At 39.6% G+C, this 18,688-nt stretch overlaps 1 protein-coding gene across 1 annotated transcript in view; it reads right to left on the bottom strand.

Annotated features, from left to right (window-relative positions):
- The window catches only part of LOC126194648 (leucine-rich PPR motif-containing protein, mitochondrial), a 194,171-nt gene that overhangs the window by 55,371 nt on the left and 120,112 nt on the right, over positions 1–18,688 (bottom strand). Inside the window, exons 13-15 of the mRNA XM_049932831.1 lie at positions 10,649–10,862; positions 10,269–10,500; positions 2,385–2,544 (exon numbers count right to left, since the gene is read on the bottom strand). Coding sequence (XP_049788788.1) covers positions 2,385–2,544; positions 10,269–10,500; positions 10,649–10,862 — 606 coding nt within the window. The remainder of the gene's footprint in view (positions 1–2,384; positions 2,545–10,268; positions 10,501–10,648; positions 10,863–18,688) is intronic.

Below are 18,688 nucleotides of genomic sequence, written 5' to 3'. Positions count from 1 at the left end.
CTGCATGTAGTTTTAGTCTACTAGGAAGGTTTTTATGCACATGTGTGCATATACTCTGATGACAAAGGAAAGTTTTACAGCAAAGCTGCAATGTTCAACACTTAAATTGTCTACACATTGCTGAATGATTATTTATCATTAGAGAAAGAAATTATCATCAATTATTTGTAGAAAAATAAAAACATCTAATTTAAATGTCTGCAGCTCCTCTGGAGATATCAATAAAGAGTAAAGAACCAGATCAGATGCTTTTAAACTAAGAGCTCATGCATTATTTGTCATTTGAATTTTATCTTGTGAAATACATTAGTTTGTGAAAAAACTGTTCTCAGGAGTTATGTTTTCTTTTATAATTGTAATCCAAAATGTATAAGCAGCAGTTACGTATCAGGACAAAGAGACAAATATACATTTGTTTAAAGAAAGGAAAGGAGATTAGAGTTTTAAGTTCACTGACAAAAAGTTTACAAGTGGATCACAAAATTTGACTGAACAATGATGGACCAGGAAACCATCCACGGACTTTTCAAATGATGGATCCTGACACTCACTCAAGGTGAGTGAGAAAAACCAAAGAGCACATGGAAAGACAAGGATCTCAATTCTGTTTCTCCCAAATATTAGTCCATGGAATTAACCAGGGGCAACATGTTTCTGATTGGAAAAGAAGGTTCGAAGATGTAAGGAGCTATCATGACAGCACAAATTGGAAGAACAAAATAGCCAGAAAGGAGTCTGCAGTGATGATAGGATTGCAGCCAAGACTTAGTTTCAAGAATAGTAGCAACGAACAGTAGACATTCAAAACAATCAAAACATAGCTTTGCTCAAAATAAATCACAGAATGCAAAGTAAAGTGATATATGAAAAGAAGACAGAAGGAAAAGACAAATGTGGAAATGGGTAAAATAATGATCATGTGCAAAACAGAAGTCAAATGACTGCATTCAAATGGCTCTGAGCACTATGCGACTCAACTTCTGAGGTCATCAGTCGCCTAGAACATAGAACTAATTAAACCTAACTAACCTAAGGACATCACACACATCCATGCCCGAGGCAGGATTCGAACCTGCGACCGTAGCGGTCACGCGGTTCCAGACTGAAGCGCCTTTAACCGCACGGCCACACCGGCCGGCATGACTGCATTAATGAAACACACATTTACTAGTGGATGACCAATGCTACAACACATGTAATCTGTCAAATGACATGAGAGTTTTGCCAATGATATATAAATGATATACCACCAACAAGCAGTAACCTGGATCTGCAGAAGTGCTTGTTTCACATTTTGCCATCATTTTGAAGTAGTCTTCTGTCCACCTGTTCTATTTAAAACACACAGTCCATATCATTCCTTATAATTTAGAATGTTTAACATTTACTCTCCCCTGCTCCTTTCACACTCCCTCTTTCCATTCTTTCTAATTTTTTAGAGCCTCGTTCCACAACCTAGGATTCCTTTATACAGTTTAATTATTATCTCTGATCCAACAATCACTTACATATGAGTTCAAAATTTTGAAACCAAATAAGTATTTTTTATCTTTTTTCTGTGTGTCTCTTTGGGAGTGAACAATGAGGTGATGTAGATGATGTATACTTAAGAAGAATACTATTGTTACAGAGAAGAGCAAAAAGATTTACACATGGGTCAGCCACAGAGATTCATGATATGAAGTTTTTGTGCAGCACAAATACCTAGTAATGTATTATCAGTACATAGTTAAATTAATTACATCAGCAAAAGTTATCAAGTTCATAGATGTACATGATGACAATACCAGGAAAAGATTTAACTATTTACAAAAAAGAACATTAAAACTGGCAGACAGAAGCCCACGCATAAATGGCTTGATCTGGTTTCACAAACTACCAAATTCTCTAAGAGCATTTATGGGGAAATGCTTTTAACAACAAATTAAAGTATTTTCTGCAGGAAAGTGTTGATATTCATTCAATGAATTTGAAGACACTGATTGTAACATGAGGCTGTAGCATATCAGCTATAATGTAAAAAATGTACAAAATAGATATAAGGTGCAACACTTACTGTATATAATATATTTTGTAGGTGTAACTAGTGTTGTGCTATTATTTCTCATGTTTGCAAAAGCCATCATGTTGATGGTTCTATGCAAAGAAAATGTTAATAAATAAATAAAAGTGATTCTTCCCTGTCCCTTGCAGCACTTTCAACATTACCCTTTCTTTGTCCATTCCTTATTCATCACTCTCTGGACGAAAAGCCTAATTATAAGGTACAAAACCTTAAAAATCAAATGTTGTATTTCTCATTTGTGGGTAAGTTGACTAATCTGAGTGTAAAAATACTGATCATTGTTATTCAAATAAGTTACCAGCCATCATAATATACTTACAATATGAAAGTAATAACTGATAAAAGATTGCTGACCGATCAATGTATGAAAGGTCTCTAGTAGCTTCTATTAATCCTTCAAGTGTACTAACTTGACCATCTTGTCTGTAGCGCTCACATGCATTGGACAGTCTCTCAGTTCGATAGCGTAGGCCTGGGGTCTGCAAAAAATTAGTTTAAAAATGAATTACAATGTCTACCATTTTGTCAGTGTTTCATTACCTCTATACATATTCTACATGTAAAATCTTCTGTTGTATTGTGCCAGCATTGCTGCTTGACTGGGGTGAGAAGTTGAGCCAGGTGGAGTGGGGGTGGGGGAAGAGAGAAAGGGGATGTGAATTTGTGGAGAGGGTTGCAGGAGAAGGACTGACAGCTGAGAGCAAGAGGCAGTATGTGCATGGGATAAGAATGTGGCACTAGCACTGGAGAACTTATTCTTGCAGTAGGCAGGGGGAGCCATATGTAATGCATGATGACGTGAAGGTGTGGACTGGGAATAGAGACATAATATAGCAAGAGGAAACTGCAGGGAAGAGGTTGTCAGTGCAAGATGGCTGAAGTTAGGGCCCTGGAGCACAGGTAGGAGTGGCAGTGAGACAGGGCCAGCTGAGATTGAGACTGGGGGGCTTATGGTGCACGTTCAGTGACTACTCTCACCTATGTAATTCAGAGAACCTAATGTTGGGGGAATGGATCCACATGGCACGTTGTGAAGCAGCTGTTGAAACTGAGTAAGATGTGCTTAACAATGTGTTCTGCAAATGGGTGGTCAACTCTGATTTTGGCCATAATCTGGCGGTAACCATTTGTTAAGGTGAACAGCTGGGTCATGCACAATGCTGTCCAGAAATTATGGCTGAGCTGATATGACATGAGTGCTTTCACAGGTGTCCCTGTGTCTGATATGGTAAGATAACCCTGTAATGAGAGTGGAATAAGATGTGTGTGTACAATTTTTTTCAAGCAGCAATTGGAGGATGTCTGATGTCATTTGCAAACTGACTATTGCACATGTGCAGACGATGAAGGACTTCCAACTGCAAGTGATTTTTGCACTGCTTGAACAAATATACTGTTATTTCATTGTTTGGTCATCTGTAGAACTAGATGTCAACGCATAATTTCTTTTAATGCCATGTTGGATTCCATGATTCTGAAGCTGAAGTGCCGTATTTGGTAGTTAACGTATTATAACTTGCATGCTAAGAAAATGCCACGCTTAGATGCACTGACATATAAAAGATATACTGAATTCGTTGTGTTTTTGGCACCGCAGGACATAGAAGAAGACAGGAAATATGACATCGGTGTACAAATGTGCTACAGTTAACCTATCTTTGTTTAAAAGTGGCATAATTCAGTACTGTAAAGTAGTAAGGCACAAATACTATGCTTGTAGATATAGCATAGTCATGAAAACCAACAGAAAGCACATCAAATAAGAACACAGTGACTGCACACCAAAACAGTGTCGAAAAATGCATTTTCCCTGTACTGTTACTTATCTTTTGCTTCTCCCAATTATTTTCCAAAAAGGTATGCATATCTTCATACACACAATGGATGGATATGATGGATGTCATGAAAGATTATTAATGACTTGGCGTGAGACAAACAAACACACACACGCACACACACACACACACACACACACACACACACAAAGTAGCAAATAGAAATGGTGACATAGTTAGAGATGGTGTACATTAAAAACATAAAATCCACCACCACCACCACCAACAACAACAACAACAACCAAGCAAACAAACATTCATTCATGAGGAATTTGCATGAATTATTACTTATCCCAGTTATTGTTGCATTTGCTAATGTCATTTCTTTGATATAACATGTAAAAAATAAAGATTCATTTGGAAAAAAGCAATTAGCCTTTAGAATTATAACTAAAAAGGACAAGACAATGTATTTTGTTTTTGTTGGCAAGTTTTACACTTGAATTCCTTGTTGAAAATGACTATTTTTATAAATACAAAGCTTTCTGCTGCATGAACATGGAGATTTATTTTATGCATTTTACTTTACTATGGGCATTCACTGTACTGCTGTTACTTCCACCAGACTTAGATGTTCTCAGTATGTAGACATGCCAAGATGTGAAGATTGGAATATGTTGGCTTTGCAGTGGTCATTGCTCTCATGGCTCTTTTCTAAATGAGATCATTGTCTCAGCTAAATGAAGAGAGTAAGGAGAAGCCTGTAACATACTTTGTTCTTTGTTGCAACTGAATAATATGGGTTTGCCATTCTAGTTTAATCTAGATACAAGAGTCTCAAACAATCTAGTTGTCAACACTAGGTACACATCAGAAACATCAGTTTAGATATTAAATATCAGAGTAGTAGTTCTGCAGAGTATCAAGTTGAAATTAATCTGCTGTCTTACATCAGTACTCCTACACGAAACCAAAGTTGTAGAGCAGTAACATCACAGAAATAACACTCTTAGAATGTGATTTAAAGTTTTTTTCATTCTTTTATTAGTGTCTAATGATGAAAACAAGTGACCGGTAAGGGGATAATGGTATAAAAGGTACTCACAAAATATGTTGTTGTTGTTGTGGTCTTCAGTCCTGAGACTGGTTTGATGCAGCTCTCCATGCTACTCTATCCTGTGCAAGCTTATTCATCTCCCAGTACCTACTGCAACCTACATCCTTCTGAATCTGCTTAGTGTATTCATCTCTTGGTCTCCCTCTACGATTTTTACCCTCCACGCTGCCCTCCAATGCTAAATTTGTGATCCCTTGATGCCTCAAAACATGTCCTACCAACCGATCCCTTCTTCTAGTCAAGTTGTGCCACAAACTTCTCTTCTCCCCAATCCTTTTCAGTACCTCCTCATTAGTTACGTGATCTACCCACCTTATCTTCAGCATTCTTCTGTAGCACCATATTTCGAAAGCTTCTATTCTCTTCTTGTCCAAACTAGTTATCGTCCACATTTCACTTCCATACATGGCTACACTACATACAAATATTTTCAGAAATGACTTCCTGACACTTAAATCTATACTCGATGTTAACAAATTTCTCTTCTTCAGAAACGATTTCCTTGCCATTGCCAGTCTACATTTTATATCCTCTCTACTTCGATCATCATCAGTTATTTTACTCCCTAAATAGCAAAACTCCTTTACTACTTTAAGTGTCTCATTTCCTAATCTAATTCCCTCAGCATCACCAGATTTAATCTGACTACATTCCATTATCCTCATTTTGCTTTTGTTGATGTTCATCTTATATCCTCCTTTCAAGACACTGTCCATTCCGTTCAACTGCTCTTCCAAGTCTGTCTCTGATAGAATTACAATGTCAACGGCAAACCTCAAAGTTTTTACTTCTTCTCCATGAATTTTAATACCTACTCCGAATTTTTCTTTTGTTTCCTTTACTGCTTGCTCAATATACAGATTGAATAACACCGGGGAGAGGCTACAACCCTGTCTCATTCCTTTCCCAACCACTGCTTCCCTTTCATGCCCCTCGACTCTTATAACTGCCATCTGGTTTCTGTACAAATTGTAAATAGCCTTCCACTCCCTGTATTTTACCCCTGCCACCTTCAGAATTTGAAAGAGAGTATTCCAGTTAACATTGTCAAAAGCTTTCTCTAAGTCTACAAATGCTAGAAACGTAGGTTTGCCTTTTCTTAATCTAGCTTCTAAGATAAGTCGCAAGGTTAGTATTGCCTCACGTGTTCCAACATTTCTACGGAATCCAAACTGATCTTCCCCGAGGTCCGCTTCTACCAGTTTTTCCATTCGTCTGTAAAGAATTCGCGTTAGTATTTTGCAACTGTGACTTATTAAACTGATAGTTCGGTAATTTTCGCATCTGTCAACACCTGCTTTCTTTGGGATTGGAATTGAAGTCTGAGGGTATTTCACCTGTCTCATACATCTTGCTCACCAGATGGTAGAGTTTTGTCATGACTGGCTCTCCCAAGGCTTTCAGTAGTTCTAATGGAATTTTGTCTACTCCCGGGGCCTTGTTTCGACTCAGGTCTTTCAGTGCTCTGTCAAACTCTTCATGCAGTATCTTATCTCCCATTTTGTCTTCATCTACATCCTCTTCCATTTCCATAATATTGTCCTCAAGTACATCGCCCTTGTATAAACCCTCTATATACTCCTTCCACCTTTATGCCTTCCCTTCTTTGCTTAGAACTGGGTTGCCATCTGAGCTCTTGATATTCATACAAGTGGTTCTCTTCTCTCCAAAGGTCTCTTTAATTTTCCTGTAGGCAGTATCTATCTTGCCCCTAGTGAGACAGGCCTCTACATCCTTACATTTGTCCTCTAGCCATCCCTGCTTAGCCATTTTGCACTTCCTGTCGATCTCATTTTTGAGACGTTTGTATTCCTTTTTGCCTGCTTCATTTACGGCATTTTTATATTTTCTCCTTTCATCAATTAAATTCAATATTTCTTCTGTTACCCAAGGATTTCTATTAGCCCTCGTCTTTTTACCTACTTGATCCTCTGCTGCCTTCACTACTTCATCCCTCAGAGCTACCCATTCTTCTTCTACTGTATTTCTTTCCACCATTCCTGTCAATTGTTCCCTTATGCTCTCCCTGAAACTCTCTACAACTTCTGGTTCTTTCAGTTTATCCAGGTCCCATCTCCTTAAATTCTCACCTTTTTGCAGTTTCTTCAGTTTCAATCTGCAGTTCATAACCAATAGATTGTGGTCAGAATCCACATCTGCCCCTGGAAATGTCTTACAATTTAAAACCTGGTTCCTAAATCTCTGTCTTACCATTATATAATCTATCTGATACCTTTTAGTATCTCCAGGATTCTTCCAGGTATACAACCTTCTTTTATGATTCTTGAACCAAGTGTTAGCTATGATTAAGTTATGCTCTGTGCAAAATTCTACGAGGCGGCTTCCTCTTTCATTTCTTCCCCCCAATCCGTATTCACCTACTGTTTCCTTCTCTCCCTTTTCTTACTGACGAATTCCAGTCACCCATGACTATTAAATTTTCGTCTCCCTTCACTACCTGAATAATTTCTTTTATCTCGTCATACATTTCATCAATTTCTTCATCATCTGCAGAGCTAGTTGGCATATAAACTTATACTACTGTAGTAGGCATGGGCTTTGTGTCTATCTTGGCCACAATAATGCGTTCACTATGCTGTTTGTAGTAGCTAACCCGCACTCCTATTTTTTTAATTCATTATTAAATCTACTCCTGCATTACCCCTATTTGATTTTGTATTTATAACCCTGTAATCACCTGACCAAAAGTCTTGTTCCTCCTGCCACCGAACTTCACTAATTCCCACTATATCTAACTTTAACCTATCCATTTCCCTTTTTAGATTTTCTAATCTACCTGCCCGATTAAGGGATCTGACATTCCACGCTCCGATCCGTAGAACGCCAGTTTTCTTTCTCCCGATAACGACGCCCTCTTGAGTAGTCCCCGCCCGGAGATCCGAATGGGGGACTATTTTACCTCCGGAATATTTTACCCAAGATGACGCCATCATCATTTAATCATACAGTAAAGCTGCATGTCCTCGGGAAAAATGATGGCTGTAGTTTCCCCTTGCTTTCAGCCGTTCGCAGTACCAGCACAGTAAGGCCGTTTTGGTTAATGTTACAAGGCCAGATCAGTCAATCATCCAGACTGTTGCCCCTGCAACTACTGAAAAGGCTGCTGCCCTTCTTCAGGAACCACATGTTTGTCTGGCCTCTCAACAGATACCTCTCCGTTGTGATTGCACCTATGGTACGGCCATCTGTATCGCTGAGGCACGCAAGCCTCCCCACCAACGGCAAGGTCCATGGTTCATGGGGGGGTCACAAAATATATCTCACATATAATAAATGAAAATTGTATTATGATGATAAAACCTATAGGCTTTCAATCAATAATATACCAAAGATTGAAATTTCTAATTTAAGATGTAAATGTCCCTAACTTTAGAAATAACGTGAGGCCTAGAGAAGGTAGTCCACGTGAGTAGAAATGTGTCTTGTAAACAAAATGATTTATTCAACACAACTGACCAATTTAAACCACTGAGTAAACACGTACTAACATTCATACATATATCAGTAACAGGTAGTACATTATCTGATACAACAAACAGAACACGAGAAAGTCCAACAAGAACTGTGGAATATCGTAACATAAACTGACAGCCTCAGCAGAAAGTAATACTCCATTTTGGTTTATCAGTGAGCCCAAGGATGGGGGAAAAAAAATCAGCTTTATAAAAGCAATTTTTTAGCACACTGAGAAAAATAACTTCAACATTCTGAAAGATGACTAATGGTTTTTTGGCTAATAATGTGCAAATAAAATAAAATAAGGGAATTAAAATAAGTCAAAATAACAAATAATTGTACTTCTGTCTAATGTAACTACATAAACATATTTAAATTCTGTTGACAGTTTCCAAACACAAAAGTCTGATTTGTTTTCATTGGATAGGAGAGCTGTCTCACTGTATACACTCAGCTTTGCACATGCATGCCTCTGCTGTTTTGTGAGATTGGCAGAATTTCCAATGCCATAGTCTGGCTGCTGCTTTAAGTTGAAAACCACAACTTGAACAGATGCTTAGAAATTGCAGAAAGCACTGTTCAAATGCAGCTTTTGTTTTGTGCACACACGCGACAGTTTAAGATTGTTGCTCGGACAAATCTTGTATGTAGTCCACAGCTTGGAGAAAGGATTCATCCAGAAGCTACTAAGTTCTCAGTCAGAGGACACAGAAAACAGTTCAGTCATCATAATGTGGAAATGGAGCGATTTATCTGACACCAAAAACATCGACATCACTGACTTTTGAGCCAAGGCTGGAAGCATTTCCGAAATGGCTACGATTATAAACTGTTCGTGTGCTGCTGTGGTTAAAACAGGCCATGCATGGCAAATGGTACCATCCAAAACCGGCACCAAGGCAACAGTGCTGCACCACAGGTCGCAGATGACTGGGGTGAATGACGGTTGCAGACATGTATAAGGACAAGCAGATGTGCAACTGTTGAGCAACTCACTGTCCAGATGAACCAAGGGGCTACCAACAGTGTCTCCTCAATGACCATTCACTGCACATTGCTACATATAGGCCACAGCACCAGGCGCCTGGTTCAAGCACCCACGCTGACTGCTATTGATTTGCGAAGCAGGCAGAAATTTGCACACCAGTACTGCAACTGGACTGGTGACAGGTGGCCTTTTCAGATGAATCACATTTTATGCTCCATCAGTGGCCAATGGCGTGTAAAGCACGAAACTTCTGAAAGTAAACACACTACAACAGTTGTCAGAAGGGTCGAGGCCAGAGGAGGGGGCATTATTGTCTAGGGAATGTTTCTGAAGCATTCTTTCGTTGATCTTGTCTTTCTGAAAGACACAATAGATCGATACAAGTCTGTATCCATCCCTGGGGACCATGCCTACCTCTACATGCAGTTTGTTTTATCTCGGCACAATGGCATCTACCAGCAGGACAATGCAATGTGTCACAGCTCGCAGTTACAAGTGTGGTTCAAAGTGCACTAGCATAAGTTCACCGTACTCCCTGGACTTAAACATATTCAAGAATCTGTTGGACCACTTCAATGGCATGACTGCGGCAAAAGGTTATTATTCAGTCTTTTGACAGGTGGTCACAGTAATGTGTCTGGACCACATAATCACTATTGTGCAACTATGAAATGCCTTAAAGAGAAACATTCTTCTGTAAAAAGGCAATGTTCAAGGGAGATTTTTTTAAATTTATTAAAATCATTATCTTTTTCAAGAAATAGTTACAAAAAGTGAAAATTTTACAAGCCTATCATTAGAATATAAATGCTTTCTTTCAATTTCAGTACACAAAGAGATACTAACCTCAAGTATTTTTCGTGCAGCACGGACACGACCACACTCCACAAATGCAAACACCAGGTCATACAAACTATTAATTTCACCGTGAACTTTAGTGCTTAGATCAGTCAAGTGCTGAAGCATATCTGGATTCTCAGATTGTATAAGACGGCGAGCCAGCTCATTTTTCCATGGAGTACATGAATGGTGTTCAACACACCATTCAAAAGCCTGCATTGCTTGTGGAACGTCTTCTCTAAATATAAATTGTAATTAAAAAGTATAATTAATATGTTTTAGCATTATAGATGTATCCTTTTAACATTACAAATTCACCAACATAAATAATACAATGGAAACTATTAGAAATTTTATTCTAAGTAATTTGAATTTGGTCACTGTACCTTACTATGCAGGACTTTACAAGAGGTCCCAGCATGATATTGTTAAGTTCAATGAATTTGTTTTCTGCCAAAGTTTCTAGCAGTAGTTTCACATCATCTGTACGACCTTCTTCGGCAAGAGTATTAAGCATTCTCCATGCTGTTGCATTATACACAAATGTCTTCTCCGGTGCTTTGCTTTCACGTGGTAATTCTTTAAGATATCTTAGGGCATCTGTAGCAGAGGCCAAGAGTCAAATAAGAGAGCAGAAATAAGACTTAAAAATAATAATTATTACACATATCTCTACAACATATATCAAAACTAAGGGGAAGTTTTCTACAATATTCAATGTGACAAATGGCAGTTAAACATTTGTTAATTGTATAAGACACAGCAAATTTATGAGAATTATTCACAGATGCAAGAGAAAAACACACAGCTAAAGCTGATATAGCATCTACTGAAACGATATCTAACTATTCCTTCCATGGTTATTCATATATTACACAGGGTAATACTTCATTTGCAAAACACTGGAAGAACCAGGTATATATTAACCGGTCAATTATCTTTGCATATCAAGGTTGAAGAGTAATGACTAAATAAATGACGGCATAGGTTTTTTTTAATGTAAACACAGTAGTGTAATGCAGAGCTCTTTATGATTCTAAAGGATGCTAAGATGGCAACCCATCACAATCAGCATACTGCAAGCAGAGGTACATTCACTACGAAAACTATTTATTTTCTTTTGATTAGTGCTTAATGCAAAATCAACAATGACCTGATACCTAGCAGAGCACTAATACAAACAGGACAAAATGGAAAAAGGATGGTGGTGAAAATTATGGATTTATTTCAATGCATGACACTGAGGTCTTTAGCACCCATACTGAACTGTTATGAGACAAGGGTATTAAGCATTCTCTATGCTGTTGCATTATACACAAATGTCTTTTCTGGTGGTTTACTTTCACTTGGTAATTCTTTAAGATAGCTTAGGGCATCTTTATCAGAGGATACGAGTCAAATAAGAGAGCAGAAAGGTAGTGAGAGACAGGAAAGATAAGGCATGGGAGATTTGTTTTTATACAAGGCTGGGAGGATAATTACGGTCAGTGAAGGCTTCAATGAGACTCTTGGTATATCTTGAGAGGGACTGCTTGTCACTGCAGATACGATGACCACGGGAGGCTAGACTGTATGGAAGGGACTTCTTGGTATAGAATGGATGGCAGCTGTCGAAGTGAAGGTATTGCTGATGCTAAGTAGGTTTGATATGGATGGAGGTACTGATGTAGCCATCTCTGAGGTTGAGGTCAACATCTAGGAAGGTGGCTTGTTAGGTTGAGTAGGACCAGATGAAGCAAATGGGGGAGAAGTTACTGAGGTTCTGGAGGAATGATGTGGATTGTGTGTCCTCACCTTCAATGCAGATAGCAAAGATGCCATCAATGAATCTGAATCACGTGAGGGGTTTAGGATTCTGGGTTTTTAGGAAGGATTCCTCTAGATGGCCCATGAATAGGTTGGCATAGGATGGCGTCATGCGGGTGTCCATAGCCGTACCCCGGATTTGTTTGTAGGTAATGCCTTCAAAGAAGAAGTAATAGTGGGTGAGGATATAGTTGGTCATGGTTACTAGGAAGGAGGTTGTTGGTTTGGAATCTGTCAGGCATTGGTAAAGGTAGTGTTCAATAGCAGTAAGGCCATGAGCATTAGGGATGTTAGTGTAAAGGGGGGTGGTATCAATATTGATGAGTAGGGCACAGTGAGGTAAGGGGACAGGCACTATGGTGAGTCAGTGTAGGAAATGGTTGGTATCTCTTATATAGGGGGTTAGGTTCCGTGTAATAGGTTGAAGGTGTTGCGTCTATGAGAGCAGAGGTTCCCTCAATGGGGGCACATTAACCAGCCACAATGGAGCATCCTGGGTGGTTGGGTTTACGGGCTTTGGACGCACATAGAAGGTGGGAGTGTGGGGACTGGTAGGGGTGAGCAGAGAGATGGACTCCATAGAGAGGTTCTGGGATGGGCCTAAGGATTTGAGGAGTGACTGGAGATCCTGCTGGATTTCTGGGATGGGGTCACTGTGGCAAGGTTTGTAGGTGGATGTGTCTGACAGCTGGTGAGTCCTTCTGCCAGATATCCCTTGCGTTTCAAAATAACAGTGTTGGAGCCTTTATCTGCAGATAGGATTATTAGGTCGGGATCAGCTTTTAGATGGTGAACTGTAGTTCTTTCTGGGAATGTAGGGCTAGTTTGCATGTTGAGGGATTTGGGGAATGATGGTGAGGCAAGGTTCAAGGTCTCCATCTAACCTCCCAGCTACACACAGCTGCCATACCCTCTTTCCACCTCATCTCTGTGTGCTCCCCAACAGCATGTCACTGTCCGCCACCCCTACCCTACTCTCCCTCCTCCTCCCCACCCCAGTCTCCTCCTTACTCCCACACAGTCGCCACTCCCACCATGCACTTAAGCTGCTGCTTGCAATGTGGCCTCAGTTGCCTGAGACTGCAGTCGTGTGTGTGAGTTGCGTTTGTATGAGTGTGTGTGTAAGTGTGTTTTTGTCGTCTAATTTTGATGAAGGCCTTGCTGATTGAAAGCTATATTTGTGACCGTCTTTTTGTTGTGCCTATTTGCGACTCAGCATCTCCGCTATATGGTGAGTAGCCACTTTCATTTACATAATACTGTCATATTTGAAATACATAATCCATAAACTGATGAGTCTTCTTAGCCAGAGTAAGAAGTCATGAGTCAGAGGACAATGACCTACACAGAGATGGGTTGGTGCCACTTCACACCGTGTCACAACTAGAAGGAAGATTGCCATCGCTAGGCTGTTGGTTTTACTGACACCTTATTTTCAGATACTTCTGCCCAGTCTGACTCCCAATGGCTTTTGATCTCCTGAGTCAACAATGAGCAAATAGTCTGCAGGTAGACAGCATATTTTTTGCAGTGTGTCTCTGGCAAGTTTTCATGGCTTCCCCATTTCCCTGGGTTTCGACATATCCTGGTGTCTACCAGAATACTACTTCCTACTCAAGCTCTCCTGATAATCTCTCACATTACTGACAACTGAATGGAATGGTTTACATAACTCAAGAACACATGCCATGATCTTCATTTGTTCTCTTTCATAAGACAAAGGAATATTGCTATAGTGAACTGAAAAGGTGTGAGATTCTCACTATAGTCTGCACTTGAACCCATGCAAGACCCCAAGTTTGACCCTGCTTATGGAGTAGCATGCTTCATCCCACCAGGAAACAGTTTTCCTGAAGTCTTGGGCACAGAAGTAAAACAAGTCTCATGAAACATGCTGTCGATGTGATCTGCTCATTCCTGACACTGTCTGTACACTGATACGCAGCCATCTGACTATACAGTGCCCGGTTTGCCTTGGTCAGCATCCATCTTGGCAGCTGTCTTCTAGGGACTGTGCTTTCAAAGACCAGTGTGTGAATGAAAGAGCTGTAGGGCATAATAAAGATTGATGGCAGTGTCAAATATGTGCTCTGTCCCACTTTCGTAAGACACAAATCTTCTGCTAACAAGAGGCTATCAAAAACTCAACCACATGGGCAGGTGGTAAAATAATACTTTGTTTTACAAAATGGCTATGGCTGTCATGCGTGTTTTTAAACACTTTTTAGGCATTATCAAATAATTCTTGATAGCTTTACATTTTGTAGATCACTTTTTTGTATTTTGGTGATATTTGTTTTATGAGTATTAAGTCATGGTCCAAGGCATATTTCTCTGCTTAACATTTCATCTTCCAATGGAAGCCAAATTGTTTATGCATATACAAGCAAAGGTCGGTTGTGACATTATCAGATCGCTGCCTAAGATCATGGAGTCGTGCCAAAATGTGTTACGGAGCTTTATTTTGTACTACAGCTCACAACTTGTCTAATTTCAAACCTGGCTCTTTACTGTGAAAGTTATTTCTGTGCTTTTTTTTTTAAATTTCTACAGCCTAATGTACATTCTAACATAGTAATGATTTGATCTTGAGAAACAAATTTGATGGTTCCTTGGTCCAGTGCAAGTTTTGGTACTGCCAATTTACTCATATTGTGGCCACGAAAGTCTGCACTTTTATACACTATTTTATGTTTACTTAATTCCGATTTATGCACACAAATCAAAATGTAGTACCAGAATGAAATTTTCACTCTGCAGTGGAGTCTGCGCTGATATGAAACATCGTGGCAGATTAAAACTATGTGCTGGACTGAGACTCGAGCTCGAGACCTCTGCCTCTCACAGCCACATGCTCTACCGACTGAGCTACCCAAGCATGACTCACAAACCATCCTCGCAGCTTTCCTTAGGCCAGTAACTCTTGCCCATGAAAGGCAAAGGTCCTGAGTTGAAGTACCGGTCCAGCACAAAGTTTTAGTCTGCCAGGAAGTTTTCAAAATGTTAACAGCTTCCACAGCTGTGTCTGGCTATATAAGGTGTTAGTAACAGTTAATGGATTTGTGGCACAACTTGACTAGAAGAAGGGATCGTTTGGTAGAACATGTTTTGAGGCATCAAAAGGTCACCAAGTTAATATTGGAGGGCAGAGTGGACGGCAAAAATCGTAGAGGGAGACCAAGAGATGAATACACTAAGCAGATTCAGAAGGATGTAGGTTGCAGTCGGTACTTGGAGATGAAGAAGCTTGCACGGAATAGATTAGCATGGAGAGCTGCATCAAATCAGTCTATCGACTGAAGATCACAACAACATCATTTACATAAGTTAATTTTTGAAAATATACCATAGTTGGATAGATAAAAAAAATCTACTCACCAAGTGGTGACAGGACAACACACATATAAAAGGCATTACAGAAGGAGGAGGGGGAAGGAGAAGGACTGGTGAGGTTTAGAAAACGGGGTATAGTTCGGAGAAGTCACCCATCACCTAAGGTCAGGGGAGACTTACCGCACAGGATGAGTAGGAAAGCAGTTCCAGGAGAACACATATATAGAAGGTATTACAGTTTGCAAACTTTCAGAGACAGTGGCTCCTTCATTTGGCAGAGGGGTTGAAGGGGAAGGAAGAGGGGTGAAGGAAAAGGACTGGTGAGTCTTTCCTTCTCATCCCGTCTGGTAAGTCTTCCCTGACCTGTGGTTCCAGGCGACTTTTCAGAACTCTACTCCTTTTCCTAAAACTCACCAGTCCTTTTCCTTCACCCCTCTTCCTTACCCTTTAATCCTTCTGCAAGAAGAAGGAGCCACTGGCTCTGAAAGCTTGCAAACTGTAATACCTTTTGTGTGTGTTCTTCTACTACCACTTGATGAGTAGATATTTTATCTATCGAATTGAATTATATAATCTACGTGTGTTTTTATTTAATTTATTAATGTAATGTCATAATATGTCTACTGTTCCTTATTTTTATTGGACTAGTGACACTTACTAGCAAGTTGAAACTGGTATAGCCATTAACCACATTATGTGAGGAATAACTGAAATAAACTTTACACCATATTTAACAACACATACAATTCTCACTACACTTTTATCTGCCCTAAAAAGGTTCTCTGTGATTTAGTTTCATCAAAAAAAAGGAAACTCATTAATGATGGATGCCTACAAATCAAATAATTTCTTCATTTTTTAAATATCCTATAGCTGTAATTGTGCATATAACAAATATTTCTAAATTGTGGTGCTTTATTGCACCTTCAGTCCAGCTTCTTCCAGTTCAGGTTCTGATCTACATGTAGTCCTGAAAATTGAACATTTAAACTACTTTTATTCGAGTGTAGCAAAAACTTAAAATAATGTGTTCTGATGGTACCTATTTTACTGTAGCAAAAACTTACAGTTATGTGTTCTGAAGTTACTTAAGAAATGTTGAACTATAAGTATTGAGGCTGTCAAAATTTAACAATATATTTGCCTTGAAACATCTGTTTGCATTTTCAAATATTCCATTAGCTGCCCTTCAGAATGGGAACTATTACTATTTTTATCTATATACTCCATTCTTGTGACACCTTCAAAGAGGGCAAACTTTGCATCCTGTGACACTGCAAGTGTGGTATCTTTAAAGTATATGGTTCAGAATATTTGATTTATTACAATTTAGAAGGAAGACTAGGGTTTATGGTTCCACGAAGAACAAGACCATTAGAGACCTTAGTATCTACACAAGCATGACAACAACACTACATTACACTGTCAATGCAGGTACTTCACAGATCGATGGTGGCTCAAAAACAACTGAGGAACAAAACCCTGTGAGAGGAAAGAAAACTCATCATGCAAGTCAACCTATGGGAAGCATATCTGAAACCGTATACAGATGGGCACGGAAATAAACTCAGCACTTGGCTGGTGTGCGCACCAGATGACCGAGACCTCACAAGAACACTCAGGACGAAGCAAAAGGGAGGGCCTGCAGTGGCTGAACTCAACATAAGCATTGGCCCAATCAGCTTACTGCTGTCTGCAGGTAAACACTCCTGTCAGAGGGTCTGCCCATATGTGCATCACATGTGCCTTCCATGGCCAGTTTCTGCACTATTCCACTGTACTACCTGGGCCAGCTCACCATGTCCACTGGTGGGGATACTAAAGAGATGTAGCATAAGCTCAGATTGGGGAAAGAAATCGGCCATGTCCTTTCAAATTAACCATCTCAGCTCCTAATTTAGAAAGCCTATAAGATGAAAACCATGAACTTATCGTATTTCACTTTACTTTAATGTTTGTGAGAGGATATCATGGTTCACAAATCAAAAGCCATAGTTATGTTATAAAACATTACCAATTTATTAATTGTAATATGCTGTCGGTCAAGAATGTAGCTATATTAAATTGATGGTCCTTGTAGAGTGATCATATAATGTAGACTTTCACAAGATATATGAACTTCACTTTCCTGGCTGATAGGCCATGGTTAATATGTGAAACTTTCTCCTAACATTTTGTCTCTGTTGCTGCTTCATCATTGAGGGCATCTCCAGTGGTCCGAGATGAAACACTAATGGAAAGTTTTACTTGTGAATCACTGCCTTTGGGCCCAGAATTTTAAGTCAAACTGTCAATGATTTTGTAATGTATATGGATAGATAAAAAATCTACTCACCAAGCAGTGGCAGTGGAACGCACACACAGAAGGATTTAACTTTTACAATCTTTCGGAGCTAGTGGCTCCTCCTCCTGGCAAAAGAGTTGAAGGGTCTCCCCTGACCTGGGATTCTGGGTGACTTTTCCGAACTATACCCCTTTCCCTAAACCTCTCCCGTCCTTTTCCTTCACCCCTCTTCCTTCCCCTTCACAACTCTTCTGCCAGAAAAAGTAGTCACTGGCTACGAAAGCTTGTACAAGTGAAATCATTCTGTGTGTGTGTGTTCCCCTGCTGCCACTTGGTGAGTAGATTTTTTTATCTATCGATTTACATTATATTATCAATAATTGATTATTTCCAATGTTATATCAATGGTATTGGTAATACAGGTCGATAGCAACTTATTTGTAGAAATATATCACTGCAAACAGATTCATTACACAAGTATGTAAATTTATTGCAAAGCTCAGGGGAGTTACAGTTTATTATTTTATTACTAACTATCTGTACCTGGTCATGCTTTCTGTGGCCTGGTCTGCTTAAACTGACAAGAAAGGATAAAAGAAAAGAGAAAGTATGTGCTTCTAATATGTATGGGAACTGGATATACTCCCTAATCTCCTTCTCTCACCAGACTCTGTCCCTCTCCCCCTCTACCTTTCTTTGTTTATCTCCTATTCGCCCTCCCTCTGTCCATCTTCTCCCCCCCCCCCAGACACAGACCACCACCTCTTCCCCCTTTTCTCCACCCATATCCTCCTAACTCCCCCCCCCCCCCCCTCTTCACTCTTCATCTTCACCAGCCCTCTCTGTCTACCCATTTTCTATCTTCATTTCTTCTCACCCCTCTATCCATCCACTCTTCCCCTGCCCCCCTTCGCGGACCTGGAGCCTTGTTTATTGTTACTGCAAATTCAGATACTGTAATAGTATTTTAATCATAAACCAATACGGTTGCTAATTGTATATA

The sequence above is a fragment of the Schistocerca nitens genome, chromosome 7, assembly GCF_023898315.1.
Source record: "Schistocerca nitens isolate TAMUIC-IGC-003100 chromosome 7, iqSchNite1.1, whole genome shotgun sequence".
In the NCBI taxonomy this organism is placed as follows: Eukaryota; Metazoa; Arthropoda; class Insecta; order Orthoptera; family Acrididae; genus Schistocerca; species Schistocerca nitens.
The sequence above is the reverse complement of the archived record's forward strand: the minus strand, read 5'-3'. Positions and strand labels throughout refer to the sequence as shown.